Source organism: Vicugna pacos, chromosome 32 (assembly GCF_048564905.1).
Source record: "Vicugna pacos chromosome 32, VicPac4, whole genome shotgun sequence".
In the NCBI taxonomy this organism is placed as follows: domain Eukaryota; kingdom Metazoa; phylum Chordata; class Mammalia; order Artiodactyla; family Camelidae; genus Vicugna; species Vicugna pacos.
In genome coordinates this window covers 3441263-3461700 of record NC_133018.1, presented here as the reverse complement: position 1 = coordinate 3461700, position 20438 = coordinate 3441263, and the positions used below count along the sequence as shown (strand labels likewise).

The 20438-nt window shown below is 45.0% G+C and overlaps 1 protein-coding gene and 2 long non-coding RNA genes across 5 annotated transcripts in view; 2 read left to right on the top strand and 1 right to left on the bottom strand.

The window, feature by feature from the left end:
• The first annotated feature begins 3997 nt into the window (after positions 1-3997).
• Positions 3998-9892, top strand: LOC140690929 (uncharacterized). Its single transcript, XR_012066311.1, has 4 exons — positions 3998-5535; positions 5850-6985; positions 7806-8029; positions 9733-9892. It is a non-coding gene; the product is annotated as an uncharacterized lncRNA (long non-coding RNA).
• A 5124-nt stretch (positions 9893-15016) lies between these two features.
• Positions 15017-20438, top strand: part of LOC102539776 (sodium/glucose cotransporter 1-like) — a 44863-nt gene continuing 39441 nt past the window's right edge. The window contains exons 1-2 of one of the 3 annotated variants that reach the window (XM_072953011.1): positions 15017-15411; positions 17172-17243. In XM_072953011.1, coding sequence (XP_072809112.1) covers positions 15139-15411; positions 17172-17243 — 345 coding nt within the window. In that variant the 5' untranslated portion in view covers positions 15017-15138. Of the gene's footprint in view, positions 15412-16621; positions 16898-17171; positions 17244-20438 lie in introns of those variants that run through there. The other 2 variants (XM_072953012.1, XM_031674731.2) reach the window with 2 other exon arrangements.
• On the bottom strand, positions 16145-19461 carry LOC140690871 (uncharacterized). The gene is made up of 3 exons (XR_012066206.1): positions 19329-19461; positions 18270-18366; positions 16145-16328 (listed from the first exon to the last, which is right to left on the bottom strand). It is a non-coding gene; the product is annotated as an uncharacterized lncRNA (long non-coding RNA).

The window sequence follows — 20438 nt, the reverse complement described above, 5'->3', positions numbered from 1 at the left end:
GACCCCCCCAAAGAGTCCGGGAGTCCCTCCCGGACCCGCTGTCTGGACAGAAGTTGGGCCAGGTGTGCCCACAGGGAGACCTCTCCAGGTCGCCTACTCAGCTCGGGGCAGGGCCTGAGTCCTCAAAGGCAGAGAGAAGGGAACCAGGTGATCTGGTCATAACCTTGAAGCTGCCCAGATGACCAGGAAGAAGGAGAGAGCTCATCTCCGTCAAGAAGACCTGCGCCTCCTTTAATTACAATCAGCTCCGTCGCTTCTGCCTGTTAAAAAAAAAGGTACAGGAATTTTGCTCCTTGAACCAGTTCTCCGGGGGATTTACCAACCAGTTTGGGGGGAAATTGACATCTTTACCGTATTGAATCTTTCAATCCATGAATATCCTCTCTCTCTCTTTGTCTCTCTCCTCCATTAACAGGCTGTAATAATTCTCAATGAAGTTGTATCTAGAGTTTTCTCAGAAACAAATGACTTGGACATCTCTTTAGATTCATCCTTAGTAAACTGATATTTTTAATGCAATTGTGAACTGTATCCTTCTTAAGTGATATTTTCTATTCATTTGCTGTTAAATAGGAAGTTTCTCTATTTGGAATTGGATCTGGTAAATTCGATATGCTTTTTTGTAGGTTCTACTAATTTATCTACATTCTGTGGGACTTGCTATACAAACATATGATCTGTGAAGAATGACAATGTTGTTGCTGTCTTCCCAGTTCTTACACATTTCCTTGCTTTCCCGTGCCTTACTCCCTCTGCTGGAGCTCTAGTGCCCGGTGCAACAGTAGGGAGGGTAATGGGCATCCTTGCCTTGTCACAAGGGATACTTTAAAACATTTCATTATGAAACATGATGCCTGCTAGTTTTCTTTAAAGACTATCTCACCAGATTAAGGAAGTTCTCTCACAGTCCATGTATGATAAGTTGGTTTTCCAAAATCATCTGTTGCATTTGATCCAATGCCTTTTCTGCATCTCTTGATATGATTTTTCTCTTTTAATGTCACGAATTGTGTAGATTGTTCTAACGTTGAACCAGTCTTGCCTTCTTGGAATACATGAACCAGACTTGTCCACATGTATTGTCCTGTACAGTGGCTGGATTCAAGGTGTTAATATTTTGTTCAGAATGTTTGCATCTATATTCCTGAGTGAGACAGAGCTGTGGCTCCTCGTTCACTGCCCTTGTCAGGTTTCGCCATTGAGGCTGTGTTAACTTCATGAAATGAATTATTTTATCCTCTAGAGGAATTTATGTAACATTGGAATTGCTTATCAGCGAAGCTCTCCTAGTCAGCTTTCTTTGAGGGAAGACTTTTGAGCACTGACGCAGTGCCCTTATAAGGACTGAGATTTTCTGTTTCTTCTTGACTCAAATATATGTGTTTGATTAGATTTTTCTAGGAATGTTCTCATTTCATCTCAAATGATTGGCATAATGCTATTATCATAGGCTCTCATTATCCATTTTAGATATTCCATTCTGGAAAAATAGCCCCCGTTTCATTCCTGATATGGGTAATGTTTGCCTTCTTTCTTTTGTTCTTGATAAATTCACCAAGTTGCTTTCAATTTCAGTAATATCATAAAACAGACAACTCTCTGCTTTCCTGTTTTATCATCCCCACTGGATATTTATGTTCTATTTCTTTAGTATTTGTCTCTCCCTTTCTTATTTCCTTCATTCTTTTTTTCTTTGAGACTCTTTTGCTGTTTTCTGGCTTTCTGAGACATGTGCTTAGCTCATCCACTTTGTATAAAATTTCTGTGTGCATTTTAAGGCTATCAGTTTTCCTCTGTGTAATCCGCTAGCTGTATCCCACACGGTGTTTATGGAGGGATTTCACTACAGTTCAAGTTCAATCTGTCATCCGATTTCCAGTTTGAGACCTTCTCTCAACCACTGGGAGCCTATTTCTTTACTGCGAAACATCTGAGGATGCCCAGGGTCTCTTGGCTACTGATTCCTAGTTTGCCACTTGCTTGTGGTGTTTGGCTTATAGGACACATGCAGAATGATTTCGGTCATTTGAAATTTGTTTAATCTTACTTAATAGCCCGGTATGTGGTCAACTTTTGTCATTGTCAATGTTCCTTTTCTGCTTGAAGGGACTATACATACTATAACTCTGGATGTGTGTTCTGTATCTAAGTCCATCAGGTCAAGCCAGTGAAGCTTCGAATCTGCCTTTATCTTCTTTAAGTTATTCTAGGTAATGCTTCTTGGCCATAAAACTTTCCAAACGGATATCAATATAACTACGCCAGCTTTCTTTGGGGTAGGAACTTCACGGTATCTTTTTCCATTCATTTACATTTTTTGGTGAATTTTAACTTTTTTTTATTGAACTACAGTTGGTTTACAATGTTGTGTTAGTTGAGTGTATGCCAAAGTGATTCAACTATACGTATAAATATATATAGTCTTTTTCAGATTCTTTTCCATTATAGGTTATTACAAGTTATTTAATATAGTTCCCTGTGCTCTACAGTAGATCCTTATTGTTTATCTGTTTTATATATATATAACTATATATGCAACTATATTTGTTACTTATATAACTATATATATTTGTTATATAGTTACATACATATAGTATGCTAATCCCAAACCCCCAATTTTTCCCTCCCCCCACCCCTTTCCCCCTTGATAGCCATAGTTTGTTTTCTACGTCTGTGAATCTATCTCTGGTTTGTAAATAATGTCATTTGTGTCATTTTCTTTAGATTCCACATATAAGAGAGATTGTATGACATTGTCTTTCTCTGTCTGACTTACTTCACCTAGTATGATAATCTCCAGGTCCATCCATGTTGCTGCACATGGCATTATTTCATTCTTTTTCATGGCTGAGTAATATTCCATTGTGAATATATACCACATCTTTATCCAGTCATCTGTCATCCATCCATTTACTTTTAACCCAGCTGGTTAACTGAGTCCACTGTGCCTGGCCGTGGGAACTCTTCTCCAAATCACATTCTTCAGGCAGCATTCATTTCTGAAATATGTACCAAGCACTGACATTATACAGGGGTTATGTCTGGGTTTCTTACATTTCCAACAGCTCACCTGCCTTTGTATGGTGGAATTTCTTGGCCTTTTCAGTATTTGAGGCTGGTCCAGAATCTTCAGACACCTCTCCGTGTTCCCGGAGCATGTGTGCAGACCTCTGCTCTGGAAGGAGTCAGTGATCCTGCAGGTCCCAGGAAACCCAGCTCAAATAGCCTCAGCTAAGGAGGGAATTATTGGTTCACCTGATTTGGAATCAAAACACTGGGAATACAGGGCTACCTAAACCCCAGAGGCCCTGGCCCTGTTTCTCTGGGATTCTCGCTGCTCTGCCTTCATCCCCTGACTGGCTGGCTTCCCGGGAGATGGCAGGTTTGGAGGTTGGGCAGGAGCTTGCTTACACAGTCCCCACCCCATCAAGGAGGACCTGGCTACTGCTGTCACCTAGTGGCAGATCTGCCAAGAGAGAACCCCCAGGATGGCACAATTCCCTGGGGGACTGACCAGCCACCTGGTGGCAGGATGATTCCACTGCATCTCTTCCATCCTGGGAGGGCTACAAATTCTGGATATAGTTTGCGCTCTTGGCATGCTTTAGCCACCGTCATGGCAGTCCCCACAGCCTTGTGTCTCAACTTATTCCATGACAAAAGACTGCAGCTCAGAGTGGGCTGGTTTTACTATGTACCTGTTGCCCGGAAGTAGCTGGCTTCTTTTTAAAATGGAATAGCTTACTGAAGGCACAAAGTGAGAGCTAACACCCTGAAATATGGGCTTCTGCCTTCTAGGATGCAGTTTATCGTTTGAATCAAAGACCATTATTTGGTGGGGTCGCCCCAGATCCAGAATACATGAGGCTGGCAATCAAGGGGTAGCAATCAGAGAGGCTTTTTCCATGATTAATCCCAACAATTCACCCAAAGGATGTTTGCTCTCTGTCCCGGAGCTCCGAGCTCTGCTGCTTTGGTGATCTTTGTCCCCAAGAAAACCATGCTTCCCCCAGGAGACACTACATGGTTCCACTGAGTTGAAACCCTCAAGCAGAAAAAGGGCTCCCTTGCTGGTTGGACCAGTCAGCCCTGATGACTAAAGAGAAATCGGGTGGCGGCCACGCTATGGGGGCAGAGAGGACTCTATCTAGAGCCCAGAGCACTAAGCATCGTGGTCTTTCTTAGTACTTAGACTCTTAGGAAAGAAAGTTTAGATCCTGCACCACCACCACCACCAGGTAAAGACCCATGACCAGCTGGGGTTCTAGCCAAGGACAACCGAGAAATATTTAATGGGGAGACGGAGAGAGAGAGAAACCATAGATGTCAACATAGCCTCATGACTAGAGTCACCAGGTTTAGCAAATGAAAATACAGATGCCCAGTTAAATTTGCATTTCAGATAAACAATGGATAATGTTTTAGTGTACATCCCGTGGAATATTTGGAACACAATTATACTAAACACTTATTCATTGATGGAGCATCTTGTCTTGTATCTGGCAACCCGATTCACAATCGGTGGAAAAAAAGGAACCGTGGTGACGTAGCGTCTTTTTTCCTTGCTCGGTATTTGTATTTATCAACCATGTCTCTTTTCTTCTGCTCAGTATTACTTTATATACAAGCTGTTGGAAGTTAGCAGAATATGCAGAGGAACTGTGCATACGAGGAGAAATTAATATAGTTCCCTGTGGATACAGTGACTCTTGGCAACAGGTGTCTACGCATTTGCGGGATGGGGTGAGAATTTTGGGTAAAGGATGGGGCACCTGAGACAGAAACCGCAGTTTGGCCAGCTGGCGCAGTGCCGGGCTTGGCCAGCAGAAGGTGCTGGAGCATCGCTGCAGCGAAACAGCGCCTCCCCGTTTTCCCGCTTTCCTACCTTTCAATCCGGCACAGGAGCTGGCAATGGGCATGAGGATGGCCCAGCCTCCCCTCAGCAGCCCTGAGGGGCCAGTTCAGCAGAGCACTCAGCCCCACTCTGCACCAGGCGGCCCTTCTGCAGTAGATCCGGCCTTACTCCAGAGCAAAAGACCAGCAGTGGCCTCCTACACCTTCTGGCCAGGACAGGCCACATCGGCCCACCGGCCATGGCCACACCCTGTGACTCGAGACCAGGTGACCAGCTGGCCAGATTCAGGTTCGTCCAGCTGGCTACACTGGCTGCATCTTCTCCTTTCTGAACCATCCATCCATTCATTCATTCATTCAAGTGTTTGTTGCTCACACACCGTGTACCAGGCAGAGTCCTACAGACCTGTGTGCCGGGGAGACATGTTACCGTTCTTCTCGGGTCTGTGCCTCGGCGTGCAGCAGCTGGGTCATGTGGTAGGTGTTGTTTGGTTGTCTCCATTTTAAGCAAAACTATTTTCCAAGGTGGAGATACCAATCTACTTTTCCAAGAACAGGGTGGAAACAGAGTGGGCCAGAAGTAAGCCCAACAAAGTCATTGTCGGACATGTAGGAGGCGGGGAGAGACCACAAGCGAACAAACTCCTACACAGAAAAGGCAGCAGGTCACGCTGAGCTCTGGTAAGAAATCTGAATTTGTTTCCGAGTTTTTCAATTTACGTAAATAGGTTTATGCAGTACTTGTCATCACATAATGGGTTTACGGTGTACGTATCATTTGGCTACGCTGTTTCACTCAAGATTATGTTCTTCAGATCCAGCCATAATAATGTATGTAAATGTAGTTCATTCATCCTAGTTGCTGAATATTCAGCATAGAAATATGTGTGTATATAGTATATATAGTATATCTCCATATAGCTATTATATGTGTGTATATATAGTATGTACTGGGCACGTAGGTTGTTTCCAACTGTGACTTTTTGTAACAACAGATGCAGCAGTAACAACGCTATTCCATGTGATACCCAGAGATGGGACCCGTGGGGGGGGGGGGCGGAAGGACCCCACATTTTCAGTGTTGCTGCTCCCTCTTGTGGCTGCTGTGCTGAATTGCACCAGGTTCCATTACCCTAAATCTTTACAACCCTTGACACCCTCAGGCTTTCCCGCTTTTGTCCCTGACACTCTTACTACTGCTAAGCCCTCCTTACAGCTCTCATACACTGCCAGCAAAACCCCAGGTGTGTGCCCAGTGCTAGGTGCACCGACAACTCCGAGGAAGGGTTAGGTCTCCCTCCTTAGCCTGGGCAGGGGGGAGGGGCACGTTCACTTGCTCTCTCCGTCCCCAGCCCAGTGCTTCTCACACAGCAAGGTTCTTGTCCAGCTCTACCCCTAATTCAGTAAACTTTCCAGCCTCAGTCTCCCAGTCAGTGGCCCCGAATGGTGCACAACCAACACAGCGTGTGCGTGTGCGTGTGCTTGTGCGTGTGTGTGTGTTGGGAGGGAGCCCGAATTTGTAGCATTTGCCAGTTTTCACGGTGTAAATACTTCCATGTGGCTGATGGTGAGCTACTGATGAGCATCACTGAACACAGAGCCAGGAAGAGATGTGTCCAATCAGCGGTGCTGGGAGCTGGGTGGCAGCCCCACACACTGCAAGCTCCCTCTTGGCGGCTGCCCTGTCCCTAGTCCTGCACGCTGGGCAGCAGTAACACCTCCCTGTGCTTCTGCCAAGGAGACAGTCACTCCTGGTGGCAAAGCCAAGCACATCCCAGACCAGGGAGGGAAGGACCCAGAATCTGGGGAAAGGAGTAGGAAACCCCACCGCATACACCCTACCCCCTGGAGGTCTCGCTCCTTCTCTTGTCCGTCCCTGGGCCCACCATCTCCAGGAAAGACTCAACACCTGGGGAGCTCCCACTGGGGGCCCCGCAAGTCTCCCTCCATGTTGAGGCCCTGGAGTGAGAAGTGATGCCATAGGGCAGTTAGTCCCACATCCCGCCAGCAGGTCACCACTGCAGACCCCAGCCGTCCCCGTGATGGAGAATTAGCAGAAGACCACGGCAACACCAAGCGGTCCCCACAGCACCTAGGACTTGTCACCCAGCTGACCCAGCACGTGCTGCAGGTGAGTCATTCCTGGAACTGGGATCTAGCCCTGGACCCCAGGGCTGCTGGTTGGTCTGAGACTCTCTCTGGTTTTAAGCATCCCCTCCCCTCCATCTCAGCACCCGAGATTCCCACCTAGGGTGAGAGCGATGGGGGACTGAGGGCGCCCCTGTGAGAGCGCACCTGTGGCTAATGATTGCTCAGATCCATCCCACCTGCCTTCACTAATCAGGTCCCTGTAAGACGGGCGTGTCCTCTAAGCGGGGTGTTTGCCTGAGGTGTTTCCTAGAAACCTGGGGTCAGCCGTCCAGTTCCAGCTGAGCTGCTTCAGACTGGATAGGCCCACCCAGCCCTGCTCTGGGCCTGCGCGAGCGTAAAAACTCCCCCCTCGGGTGGTGCTGAGGGTCGTCAGCTTGAAGGGGCGGAGCCCGTGGCTTAGTCACGCCTGCGCAGAGCCGCGCGGTCACGTCACCGTTTCCCCATCACCTTTCCCTGGGCTCCCCGGGCCTCGGACCGCCCTGCAGCTTTAGTCTTCACCCCTTAAACACCCCAGCCCCGGGCCTCCAGGGAGGGAGAAGTGAAGCCTGCCCTCTGCTCTCCTCACTTGGCGGCCTGCCGGTGCGTTCAGGGTGCTTAGCTAGACCTCGCCCTCCTGCGGCCCCGGGTCCTCAGACAAAACCTAAAGGGTCTCAGATTATAATTCTAACATCAATTCCCTGGTCTGGATGGAAATCAATTACCATTAGCTAAAGGGAAGAGTCCACTTCTCCATGACAGAAAAGGTGACGGGGGTGGGGGGAGGTCTTTATTGAAGATTTCTTGAAAAATGGTCTTTCCAGGGGACAGTCCAGTATTTGCATCGGGCTCTCCCAAACTTCCAGGCTCACCCTGTCCTCTCTACTGCCATCCTCTGGACTCTACTGGGTGAGGGCTCCAGGGACTGGGACCTGCAGATGCAAACAGCCAGCTGCCACCAGGACCAGCACGAGGCCAGTGCGGTGACCAGACCCCCAGCTGAAAAGCCTCATCCGACTGGGCTTAAAGTGGAGGGGACAGATCACAAGTGAGAACACAGGCAGCTCCCTCTGGGCTGGCCGCTGCGGGGAGGGGACTAAGGATGGGTACAGAAGTTCTTCCCTCCAATCAGCCACGTGGAGGGTGGGGTCCACCAGGATGAGTGAGATTAACCCGAAGACTACAGAGTTCTCTCCCTGCTGTGGAAAAGAAATCAAGAATTTCCAAGGGACCCAGTAGCTGGGACCCAGAAATTGGATGCCTGTGGGCACGGATGCAGGCTAATGAGTCTAGTCCCTCAATAACAAGCTCCCAATCTGCTCCCTTGTAAAGGATGGTCATACCCAACTGGTCGCACATCACTTCTTCCCAAATGAAATGTGGCCCAACTACCGCAAAACGGTTGTTTTGACATTTCGTCGCTGGAGGGCTCCAGAGACTGCTAAATGCCATCCAGGCGCAAGGGTTGCTGCACAAGCTGTGTCCTCCAAGGGGCGTGAGAGCTGAGCGCTGGAAGGGGCTCGGGGTCCTCCCTGTGCTGCGATGGGGCGGAGAGGAGCCCAATCCCAGGGGGACTGTCTTACCAGCTTACAAGCGCTCTTTACCCCAAGGGCTCAGAAAGTGAAAGTTCAGGGTAACAGGAGCTTTATTCCATGAGCTAATGTGGGACCAGCAAAAAAAATTATTTTTAATTAAAAAAGGAGGTTGATTAGGGGCATCTGTTCCCAAGTCTTCCTGCCCTGGGAGTCCTGTAAGGATCCAGCTGGCGCCCGCTGCTAGATTTTCAAAAACCACTTGGGGAGGCATGGTGTCTACTTCTGGAGCAGCGACCCCAAGGGCTCCACAGACCCACTCCCCAGCTGAGATGGTGAAAATCGTTTTTTTTTTGTTTTTTTTTTTTTGAAAATCGTTTTATATGTATTTATAATAATGTTTACATATATGTATTTACATTTACAATTATATATTTATAGAATATATATTTGTTTATAGTTATATACTTACAGTAATATATTTATGTTAATATTAATATATGAATATGTTAATGTTTATAATTATAATGCATGAACATGTTTATAGTTATATATTTATAGTAATATAAACATATTTATAATTATTTATAATAATACACAAATATATTTGTATGTTACACATTTATATTGATATATATTGTTTGTAATCATATATTTATAATAATTCATAAATATACTTGTGTTTATTATTTATATTAATTTTAAATGTATATATCAATCTTAAAAAATAAGTCTTCACATATAAATATTTAAAGTCTTTAAATATTCATATGTTTGTAATTATACATTTATAATATTTAAATGGGTATTTGTTTATAATTATATATTTATAATAGTGCATATATTCATATATTTATAGTTATATATTTACACTAACATATGTTCATACTTGTCTATTTATAATACATTTATTTATAGTTATATTCATATTATATAAATTATATTGTTTATAATTATTATAATATGAAATATATTTGTGTTTATTATTTGTATGTTAATTTTTAAATTTATATGTGTAAATTTTATAAAATATAGTCTTTATATATACATATTGATAGTCTTTGTATGTATTTACAGTGCATATATGTGTGTTTAAAGTCTCTGGCAACCGACTTAAGGGCATACTAAAAATATTATTCAGGAAAATATTCTAAAATGTAGCAAGATCAGTGAGTCTGCAGCATTTGAACAATGTCCTTTTCCTTCCTCCCCAATCCAGCCCAATATGATGGCAACTTCACTCCAAGTAGGTGCCGCCAAGAACACAGGGCACCCTCTCCACCCAGCTCCGAGTCCAGGCAGCATCTTCCTGAGAGAGCCAGCCCATCAGCATTTCTCATCCCACCCCCACCCCTCAGCTGCCTGGTGCCGAGGCTAAGCTCCAGGTAAGTCGGACAAGAGGCGGGGGCTCTCTCCTGCTGAGGCTTCACTTGTGACACACAGACTCTGCCTTGGCCGGGCACACCCTTGGCCGGGCTCATTTGTAAAGTGGAGATTCCATGCTGGGAGAAGCAAGCCAAGATCAAAGGCCCCCTGATGACTGCCCCCTCCCCAAACACGGTTGTTATTCAGAGAGAGGACACCACTGTCCCTGCCCCCGGCCCAGAGCCGGGGCTCAGGGTTTGCCCAGGGAGAGAGGCAGGGCAAAATAAAGAACGCTGAGCCCTTCCCAAATGAGCTGATTTTATTTGCAACAGAGTGTGAGGAAGTTCAAAACAAGAGGGCCTGTGGTAAAGAGCAATGAAGAAGAAACTGGTAGCTTCTTAGGAATAAGCTGAGCTACAGGCTTGTCGGTTTACCAGAGAGCACCAGGGCAAGAGACAGCTCAAAAGGCAGCAGAGCACACCTCAAACACCGGCCTCGAAAGCTGTCCTTGCCAGTGAGCCTCACTGGATCAGTCTGTGAAGCAACCCAGGGACACACAGAAAACAACAGTTGGACAGTATATTTACATGTGACCACATCAGTACTCACATTAAATGCCGGTGGTCTAAACACGCTAATTAAAAGTAGAGATTATCTGATTAAATAAAAATCAAGACTCAACTACATCCTGGCTATAAGCATTCTACTTTAAATAAAAAGTTACAAGTAGGTTAAAAATAAAATGATAGAAAAAGATATACCATGCTAACGTTAATCAAATAACATAAAAATCTATTTCAGAGCAAAGAATATCGCCAGGTACAGAAGTGGTCATTTTGTAACAACAAAAGAACCAATTCATCTAAAGGATATAATGTTTAGGTAGAGCTATTCGTTGGGTATGTGAAAAAAATTTAATAAAGTGAACAATATTAAGAGAAATTTTCAAATTTCACTACAGAGTGAATTTGATTTTAAAAATGTTTGCTCTCAGTGGAAAAAAATTATAAAATTCATTGCCCCAAATCAGAAATAAATATCCAAAACAAACAGTAATGATTTTTAACAGAATTTGAGTTTGTAACTTTGGCCAGCTTTAAAACAGCTGGATTCTCACAATAAAAAGAAAAACAATTTGGATGGAAAGATGACAAAAAATTATTTCAGTTATGGAAATTTGTTAGAAAATTATGAGGAAAATGCTGTAAAAAAAGATACAAAAAGTGAAAGCTTTTTCAATTGAGCCTCAAAACAATTGCCCACGGAATACAAGGCCTTTCCAACAAAAGAGAAAATGAATGGATTCAAAACTTGAAAGTCTGCAAGTACCTCTCTTCAGCTTTAGTTGAGTCATGTAATATGAGCCCCTGCCCAGTTAATATTTTGAATACCTTTTGTCTCAAAGGACATCCAGACCTATGAAGAAATGTTGCCAATTCATGAGCTAAAATATCAAATTTATGGCATAGATCCTTTAAACCTTTTACGTTTATCAAAGAAGAATTTCAGCTAAATGTAAAAAAAATTCGTTTTTGTCCCGACCAACAACACTGTTCCACCTACGTTAGGTCAGGACTCCAGATTTAATTTGATTATAAAACCAGAGATGGATATTTCCTTTATTGCTTTATTCCACTCTCTGGTATAGCTTTTAAAAATTTGTGTTTAGTTTTTATAGCAGACTTTATGAAAAGCATCATGAATAGATACATTTGTTAAAATCACTCAGGATGTATGTGCAAAGGATAGAAGTCATCACTACTTCATGGAACCGTTGAAGGAAATAGAAGGCAATGCATTTAACGATCATATGCCTTTGCCAGCGTTCGTTGGCTGAGTCTTGGAAATTTTACAAAGAATTACTGTAGTGTCAATTGCAATTCAAGATTTCCCTGAAACACAAGGAATGTTTGTTGAATATTCAATAATCAAAGAGCCAACAAGAGCAATCTGTACGTTTATTTCTCACTAATACGTACTGTATCTGACTGAGCTAAATTTGAATAGTCAGAAGGAAGGAAAAGCTATTTGTAACCCAACTGGCCAAGTATATGAATTTATGTTGAAATCAGAACTTCATAATACAAATCAATAATAATGATTTTATGCATTCTTCTAACATGAGTCAATATGTCAGAGATTTTCATTGTCACTGGCTGTTATGTAATTGGTGGCAAAAACTTGAAGAATGCCTTGAAGAAAAATTTGAAGAATGCTTTGTGATATCGGTCAGTTTAGAAATGCTTTTCAAATTATGTCATACCTCTTTGAATTCGATGTTAATAACACTGAGTTGAAAACAAGAGTTAGTGAATTACTTAACTTGGAAAGACGTAATTTTGAAACTGATACGCTTTTGCTTCAAAGTCAAATCATTTCTTCTAAAAAGATGAACTGGTTTTGTCCTTGACTTAAAGGAAAATGAAATTTTGGTACTGCATTCAGTTACTGGAAATTTTTAAAGTATGTTTAGAATAACTTGATATGTAAATCTATTTTTTTCAACTGTAAATGTTATTAAATCTTAAGACAGATCATGGGAGGGTATAGCTCAAGTGGTAGAGTGCATGCACATGCCTAGCATGCATGAGGTCCTGGGTTCAATCCCCAGTACCTCCATTAAAAATAAATAAATAAATATGTAAACCTAATTACCTCTTTCCGAAAAGAAAAATACTCTTAAAGACAGATCAAGTATCTCTAATGAAAAGTTAGCATGTAGTGGGTAGGGTATAGCTCAGTGGTAGAGCGTGTGCTTAGCATGCATGAGATCCTGGGTTCAATCCCCAGTACCTCCATTTAAAAAAAAAAAAAGTTAGCATGTAAATTGAGATGTGCTGTAAGTGTAAAATAGACACATTTCAAAGACCTAATGTGGAAAAAAGAATGTAAAATATTGTTACCAAGTACAAATTCGTTCTGCTCACCCAAGGACAGGCCAATAAATCAGAAGATGAGATGCTGGGGCAAGAAATAGCAATTTTATTCAGAAAGTGGGCGGACAGAGAAGATGGCCAACTAATGTACTATGAAAAAGGGGAGGAGGTGACTTTCTTGCAAACTTCTCCCTGTTGGAATCCTTTGTTCTTGCAGCTGTCCATGTGGGTCAGGCCACGGTGTCCCTGTAAACCTCCAACAAAACAAATGTTACTTTCTATTCTGCAACTTTTCATCTTTCTATGAATGCAAAAGGGTTAATACCCTAAAGGTCAGAGCCTTGACAATAGGCTGTCCTGTATACTTCAGGCTTTAGGCAACATTCTTTTACAAAAGGTGGAAAACCAGCCCAGTAAACAGAGCACTGGGTTAAAGCTAAAGGAACAGATCTAGTATGGAGTCAGATTTGTCCTTTTTCTCTTACAGTATCTCAACAACCTTTACATTGAATACATATTGAAATGTTACTATTTTGAACATATTGGCTTAAAATAAATTTATCATTTAAATTAATTTCACATTACTTTTTTTAATGTGGCTACTGGAAATTTTTAATTTTTCTGACAAAGGAAACAATAAAATGAAAAAGTAACCTACAGAATGAAAGAAAATATTTGCAAATGATGTATCTGTTAAGGGATTAATATCCAAAATATGTAAGGAACTCATACAACTCAATAGCAAAAAAAACAACTCAATTAAAAATTGGGCAAACACCCAAGATAGACATTTTTCCAAAGAAGACATACAAATAGCCAACAGGTCTATGAAAAGATGCTCAACATCACTAATCATCGAGAAAATGTAAATCAAAATCACAATGAGATATCACCTCGCACCTGTGAGGATGGCTATTACCAGAAAGTCAGAAGATAATAAGTGCTGGCAAGTATATGGAGAAAGGCGGATACCAGTCCACTGTTGGTGGGAATGTAAATTGGTGCAGCCATTATGGAAAACAGCATAGAGGGTCCTCAAAACAGGAAAAATGGAATTATCATATGATCCCACAATCCCACTTCTTGGTATAGAGCCAGATGAAATGAAATCACTATCTCAAAGTGGTATCTGCCCTCCTATGTGCACTGCAGCATTATTTATGGTAACCAGGAGATGGTTACTAGTCTAAGTGTCCTTGGACAGATGAATGAAGAAATGTGAAATCCTGCCATTTGTAATAACATGGATGAACATGGAGGACATTATGCTGAATGAAATAAACCAGGCACAGAAAGACAAATGTTGCGTGAGCTCACTTACATGTGAACTCTTAACAAACAAACAAAGCAAAACTCACAATAACAGAGCAGAAAGGAGGGGATGAAAAGGGGAGATACTGATCAAAGGACACAAACTTCCAGTTATAAGAGGAGTTAAGTTCTCAAGACCTAAGGTACAGCACTGTGACTATAGTTAGTAATGTATTGTACACTTGAAGTGTGCTATGAGGGGTCTCAAGTGTTCTCACGTGACACACACAAAATGCAACTGAGGTGACTGACAGGTTAATTAGCTTGATTATAGTCATTATTTCACAATGTACACCTGTATCAAACATTTATGCTGTACACCTTAAACGTACAACTTTTATTTCTCACTCATACCTCAATCAAGCTGAGGGGGGGAAATCATAACATCTGTGATTCACATTATACTTCTTCTGGACAGCACTGAACTAAACTTGGGACCACAGAATTCTGCCCAGGAGGTCGAGACCCTGGACTCCCGACCAGCTGCAAGCCTCCTGCCCTGTGGCCCCAGACTGACCGGGTTACTGGGAGAATCAAATGCGTCGATGTATGCAAAAAGCGTAAAGGAGGCCCGGCACTCAGCAAGCGCTATCTAAGCGTTAGCTATGATCCCTGTGATTAGATTACTGGCCAAGATTTCTAAAAATATAGCTCAGCAGAGCAGCGCACCAAGGAGAGGAACTGCTCCGCCTAGATTGAAACTCCCACAACACCCGTAAGAGATCAAACTGACGGGATGGCCAATGCGGCTGTGACTAGAGGCAGGCGAGGGAGGCGCTCCTCTGGGTGCAAAATTTAAGCGAGAGCACCAAAAACCCCAGGATTCAGGACACCTTACATCCGGGTGTAATATTGTATTAAATGCAAATCAACGTCCCCGAACCCACGATGAACCAACTCCCTTAACGGTTAAGACAGAAGCGGTACTGATGATTTTTCCCGTCCCAGGCTCCGCCGGGTGGCTCAGACCTGCCTCCGTGGCCTCGAGCCAGCCCTACCGGCGACCCCCAGCTCTCAGTACAGGAGGAAGCGATTCTGGCCGCGCCGCCGGAGCGCCCCCCCACCCCTACCCCATGGCGGGAACTGGGCCGCGCGGCGCGTGCCGCAAGCTCCCAGGCTGCCCCGCGGCCCTTCCCGCCAGGCCCCGCGGCCCTTCCCGCCAGGCCCCGCGGCCGCGTCCCCAGAGCCGCCGCAGAAGCCGTTGCCGCCCCCGGCCCAGACGTGCCGCCATGGGCTTTCCCTGGTACAGCATCAACTATAGTCCTCACATCTCCAACGTCAGTAGTTCCCTGGACGTCCTGGTGATCGTTTTGTACTTCATGTTGGTCCTGGTCGTCGGGCTGTGGGTACGTGGGGCCCAGCACGGGGTACCCAGCGCGGGGTTAGGGTGGGTGGGCTCCGGACACCAGGCGGGTGCGACCCACCCCACCCCCGCCTGTCGCCTGGTCCCCACCTCGCATCTCTCATCCCTCTTATCCCCGCCCGTGCCGGTGCGCAGCCCTCAGCCGAGGCCTCTCCACCCACCCCTCTCGGCCTGCTACTCCCCACCAAGACTAAGGGCACGTCCAGGCCCACCTTCCCTCCCCACCCCGTAAAATAAACAGGTCAGGCAGCCAGGTGCCCGCGGCCTGGAACCCAGGCCGTGTGTGATGCGCAGTCGTTGTTCTGATCATCGTGATGGTGGTGGCAGTGGTGACAGCTACCCATCATTGGACGCTAAAGTGTCTGGTCTGTCTTGAGTACCTTAAGTGCATCACGTTCTCTAGCCAAGCTGTGTATCACAGAGGAGGACACTGAGGTTCCGAGAGGTCAAGTAACTGCCAGGGAATGAAGGAGTGCAGGTTTGAACCTAGGCTGTCCTATATGACTCAAGACCTTCACCACATGGCCTTGTTTGCAAGACCTCAGAGGTCATATGTAATTTAGGGCTGTAAGTGTTCCCTTTGAACCTGAATTGAGGATTTCTTTCTGAAAGCATTCATCAGCCTCTGTCTGCTGAGCCCCCGCAGGGAGATCTTGGTGGTGTTGCTGGTGCTTGGCTCCCACAGGATGTTAAAGGGGAAAAAACTTACACTTGGGTTTGTTTGTTTCGTCTGTTATTGGTCTCAGCCCAGAGATCTTTGAGCAAGTGGTGGATGCGTCTTCCACCTGGCAGCCTGGCTGCCGCGGTTGGCATGTTATTCCAGAAAGAGGAAAGAAAAGACAGAGACATGTTTATGACCGCCTTCTTCCGTTGACCTCGTCTCTTCCTGTCTGGTTCTTTCTTTAATGAAAAGAGAGAGTAATTTTATTCATCTTAGAATGTTGTGTAAATCCCTTTTAAAAGTTTCAACACACCTCTACCTGCATACCACTGATGCCGTCCTTAGGAAAAGTCGGCTCTGGGCATCATAGGCTCTTGATAGACATTTAGTGAATGGATGAAATGAGACTAACTTAATGCCTCTGATTTAGAGACTTGTTCTTTGGTTTATGGCTTTATGATGTGAGAGGACTCGGTTATAACGCAGGTACCCCCCCGGAGGGCAGTCTTAAGTCTATTCCTCCCACAGAAACATGTTTGTGTCGACCAGCGGCCATTCTTGGGTTGCGCTAGTCCTAGGCGACCCAGGAAACCCCCAGGACTATCTTTTGACAATCCCAAGGTCTAAGGGTCAGAGCTGGGGACCTGAGCAGAGAGCCCTGGACACGTTGTGGGGACACCATAGTAACGACAGGGTGGCTGCTCTCCTCAAGAAAGCTAGGCTTGTGTTCAGCCTTGCTGTTTCCCGAATGATCGATGCAGTCACCAAACCACTCATCTCCCAGACTCTGCTGCAGACCATGGCACTGGTAAACTAACTATTTGGGGTAAGAATAAAGCCATATTACTTTCACAAGAGTGTAAAGACATGGGCATGCCCATGAGTCTCACAGCTGGGACAGACTGTGGCCCTCCTCGAACTCAGCGGGCAGGGGCTTCTGTTCCTAAAAAGAATGAAGGGGGGAAGGTGTTTGGGGGGGGTCTCCATGAAGGACATTTCCCCATAAGTGAATGTTGTCTGTCTGTCAGATCTGTGTCTTTGAAGCAGTTTGATTTCTTGGATTCCCTCCTTTTTTTTTTAAGGCTATACTGTCAAGCAATCGTGGGACAGTCGAAGACTTCTTCCTGGCTGGCCGAAATCTACCGTGGTGGCAGGTGAGTTTGCCTCGCATGTGCGGTCCTTTAGGGGTTGTGTGTGGATTTGTTTATCACTTTAATTTGGATGTCTTATACCTCAAATAATTGGAAGTTGCTAAATCAGGAAAATCATTTCATTAGTCCCCTTAAGTCTTAAGTAGTTTCTTACCTGTATGTTTCCATTCAACTCAGTTTAGTTCAGTAATCATTTATGAAGTGCTGGGTATGTACAAGGCATTGCCCTAGGTTCCGGGACCCACATAGGAGGCAGTGAGTCCTGCCCCTCAGAAGCACACAGTGTAAAATGGGGTTGGATGTGTATCCATGCATTACAGTGCAGGACAGCCAGTCCCACAGGAGGCACACGGCCAGGTATGGATGAGAGGTGAGCTCAGGATCACTGGTGGAGTCGTGGGTAGTGCAAGATGGAAGGGTCTTCCAGAGGTGGGGCTGCAGGGATGGTGATGGAGTGTGAGGGCAGAGGGAGCAGCAGGTGCAGAAGCGTGGAGGTGGGGGGAACAGCATGATACCAGCCGGACGGAGGGAGAGAAGCAGATGGAGGGCTGGAGACGTTTCTCGTTGTGTACGTGCTTAAAGAGCTTATTCATTTTACAAAGTGAGTCACCTGAGAGGAGCCCTCAGACCCTCACATGGCAGAGTCAGCTGCCTTTTTGTGGCCTGCACTCGTGATGGGAGGAGGGCAATGCCCCATGGAGGAGGAGGCTGTGGGGACCCAGCAGAGCCCAGGGTCTGAGGACCAAGCCAAGCCTGAACCAGGGCTGCTTTGTGACTTGTTACTTAGGATTAAGCACAGGTCCCCTGCACAGGGACATCAGCTACACTGGGAGACTTGTGCAGGGAGCTGGCCCTCACTCGCTCACACTCTTTGTCCTCCAGTGATAAGCAGCTTGACAGGGAGGAGTCCAACTTTCACACTGGGGTCCCGCTTCACGGAGCAAAGCCTTGTTTGGGGAGGAGAAGGCACCTTTGTTCAAAGGGAGGAGGGAGGCGCACTCGTTGACCTGGGGGATCAGCTGCCCTCACCTGATGGCTTTGCCTCGTGTCTCTGGGAGGTTTGGGGAGGAGTATTTTCTTGATGTTAACTCTCTGACTTATGCTTGAATCTTCTTTTTTTGTAAACCTGGTTTAGAAAGAGATTGAATGTGGCAAAGAAATGTTTGCCCTGGGCTTCCTACCTTACTTTATTTTTCAGCAGGGGATTCTAGCAACACCATCTCTTCTGGGCCAAGACCCCCAGTCTTTGGCCGGAACCACTCTCAGGCCTTGGAGTCATGTTTTCTGTACCTAGAGGAATGGCAGAGTCTGCACCACATTAGCCTTCTTAACTGTGATTCTGGCCGTGGTTTTCCAAAGACATTAGTGTGCTTTGGCCTCCCAATGTTTGTATGTGTTATGATTTATTAATTTCTTTACTGTGACTTCTTTTTTCATTATTAGAATTGTTGCTTAATGGACAAACTCTGTTATTAAAGAAAAGTGAAATAAAAGAGTAATTTTGCCACTCCATCTTTCTTCTTTATATTTGTATTCAGTCAGCAGATACCCGATGGGTCTGTGTTGCTCTTGTGCGGCCTCCATGTGGCCTGTCCCCATGGTCAGTGCTCAGGCCTCATCATACCTGGCTTAGCAGTGGTGAAACTCTAAGGTTTGGCCTCCCTCCCACCTCGCTCTGTCACCACTCTGCTTTCCTGCTGCTCTGCCAGCCTCTTGTTTGCTGTCTCCCCGGCCGGTTCTCCCCCAGCTCCCAGCTGTTAGCACTGGAGTCCCCAGGGCCAGATCCTGGCCTCTTCTCTCCAGTTCTCCTCGCACACCTAGTTTCATGGCACTAAATGCCAACGGCATGCTAACAAGTCCAGCCTCTGTCCCTTGAAATCCAGTCTTGTGTGTCCCGCTGCCCATTTGACACTTGCCCTTGAGCGATCTGTCTGGTCTCCCACACGGACTGTGTCCAGAGGGGACTGTGGGCCTCCCTGTGTGAATCTGCCCCCCCCCCGGCTTCCCTGTCCCTGAACAGCGCCCCATCCTTCTGGTTGCTTAGGTTGACACGCAAGGAGTCGTGTTAGATCCTTTATTCTCTCTCACCTCAACATCCAGCCTGTCAGGAAGTCCTGTGAACTCACTTTGAAAGCAGATTTGAAATCTGCCTCCTTCTCGTCAGCTCTGCCTCCCGGTCTATGCCCCCAGCATCCCTCCTTCCCCCTGTCTAACCCTCAGAGCAGCTAAAGGGAGCCTATTAAACTCAGGTCAGACCATGTCATCTTACTGCTTGAAACCCTCTGGGGGCTCCCATGTCACCCACAATGAAAGCCCAGCCTCTGTTAGGCCACAGATGACCTGCACCCCTTACCTCCCCTCTGTGACCTGGAACAGTTCAGCTAGGCTCCTGCCTCAGGGCCTTTGCCCCTGCTGCTCGCTCTCTGCAGATACGCCCAGCCTGGCACTCAACTCTCCTGGAGGACATTCTCCCAAGCACTTCTCTCTAGGACTTTAGTGTTTACTACTGTTCCCTGTGCTGTAAAATAATCCCCTAATTCATTTAGTTTACCCTCTTCTTCTTAAAAGAATGTTAGCTTCATGAGGGCAGGGATTTGCCTGTTTGACTCTCTAATGTATCCCTAGTGCCTATAGCACTCTCTGGCACATAGTTGGCAATAGACATTTATTAATAGTTACTGAACTCATGAATGGTGACTTTTTAACCTACCTTTTCATTTAATAATGTATCTTCCTAGGGCTGTATAAACATAGGTAGATATAGGTATGTTGTATTTTTATGTGGTTGAATAGTATTACATCACATGGACACTCACCATTTATGTACCACATTACTGGGCAATTTAGACTGTATATAATTTTCCATTATTATGATAAAGGTAGCTAACATCCCTAGTAGTAAAAATAACTACTTGAGCATTTACTATGTGCCTTGTCTAAGATTCCTTTTGCCTTATATTTGTTGTGTCTGAGGTGTTTGGTGCCTGTATGTTCTCAATTAGGTCTTTTTTTTTAGTTTTTTTAAATTGAAATATGTCAGTTTACAATATTGTATCAATTTCTGGTGTACAGCATAATAGTTCAGTCATACATATATATTCCTTTTCATATTCTTTTTCATTATAGATTGCTACAAAATATTGACTATAGTTCTCTCTGCTATACAGTATGAACTTGTGGTTTATCTATTTTATATAT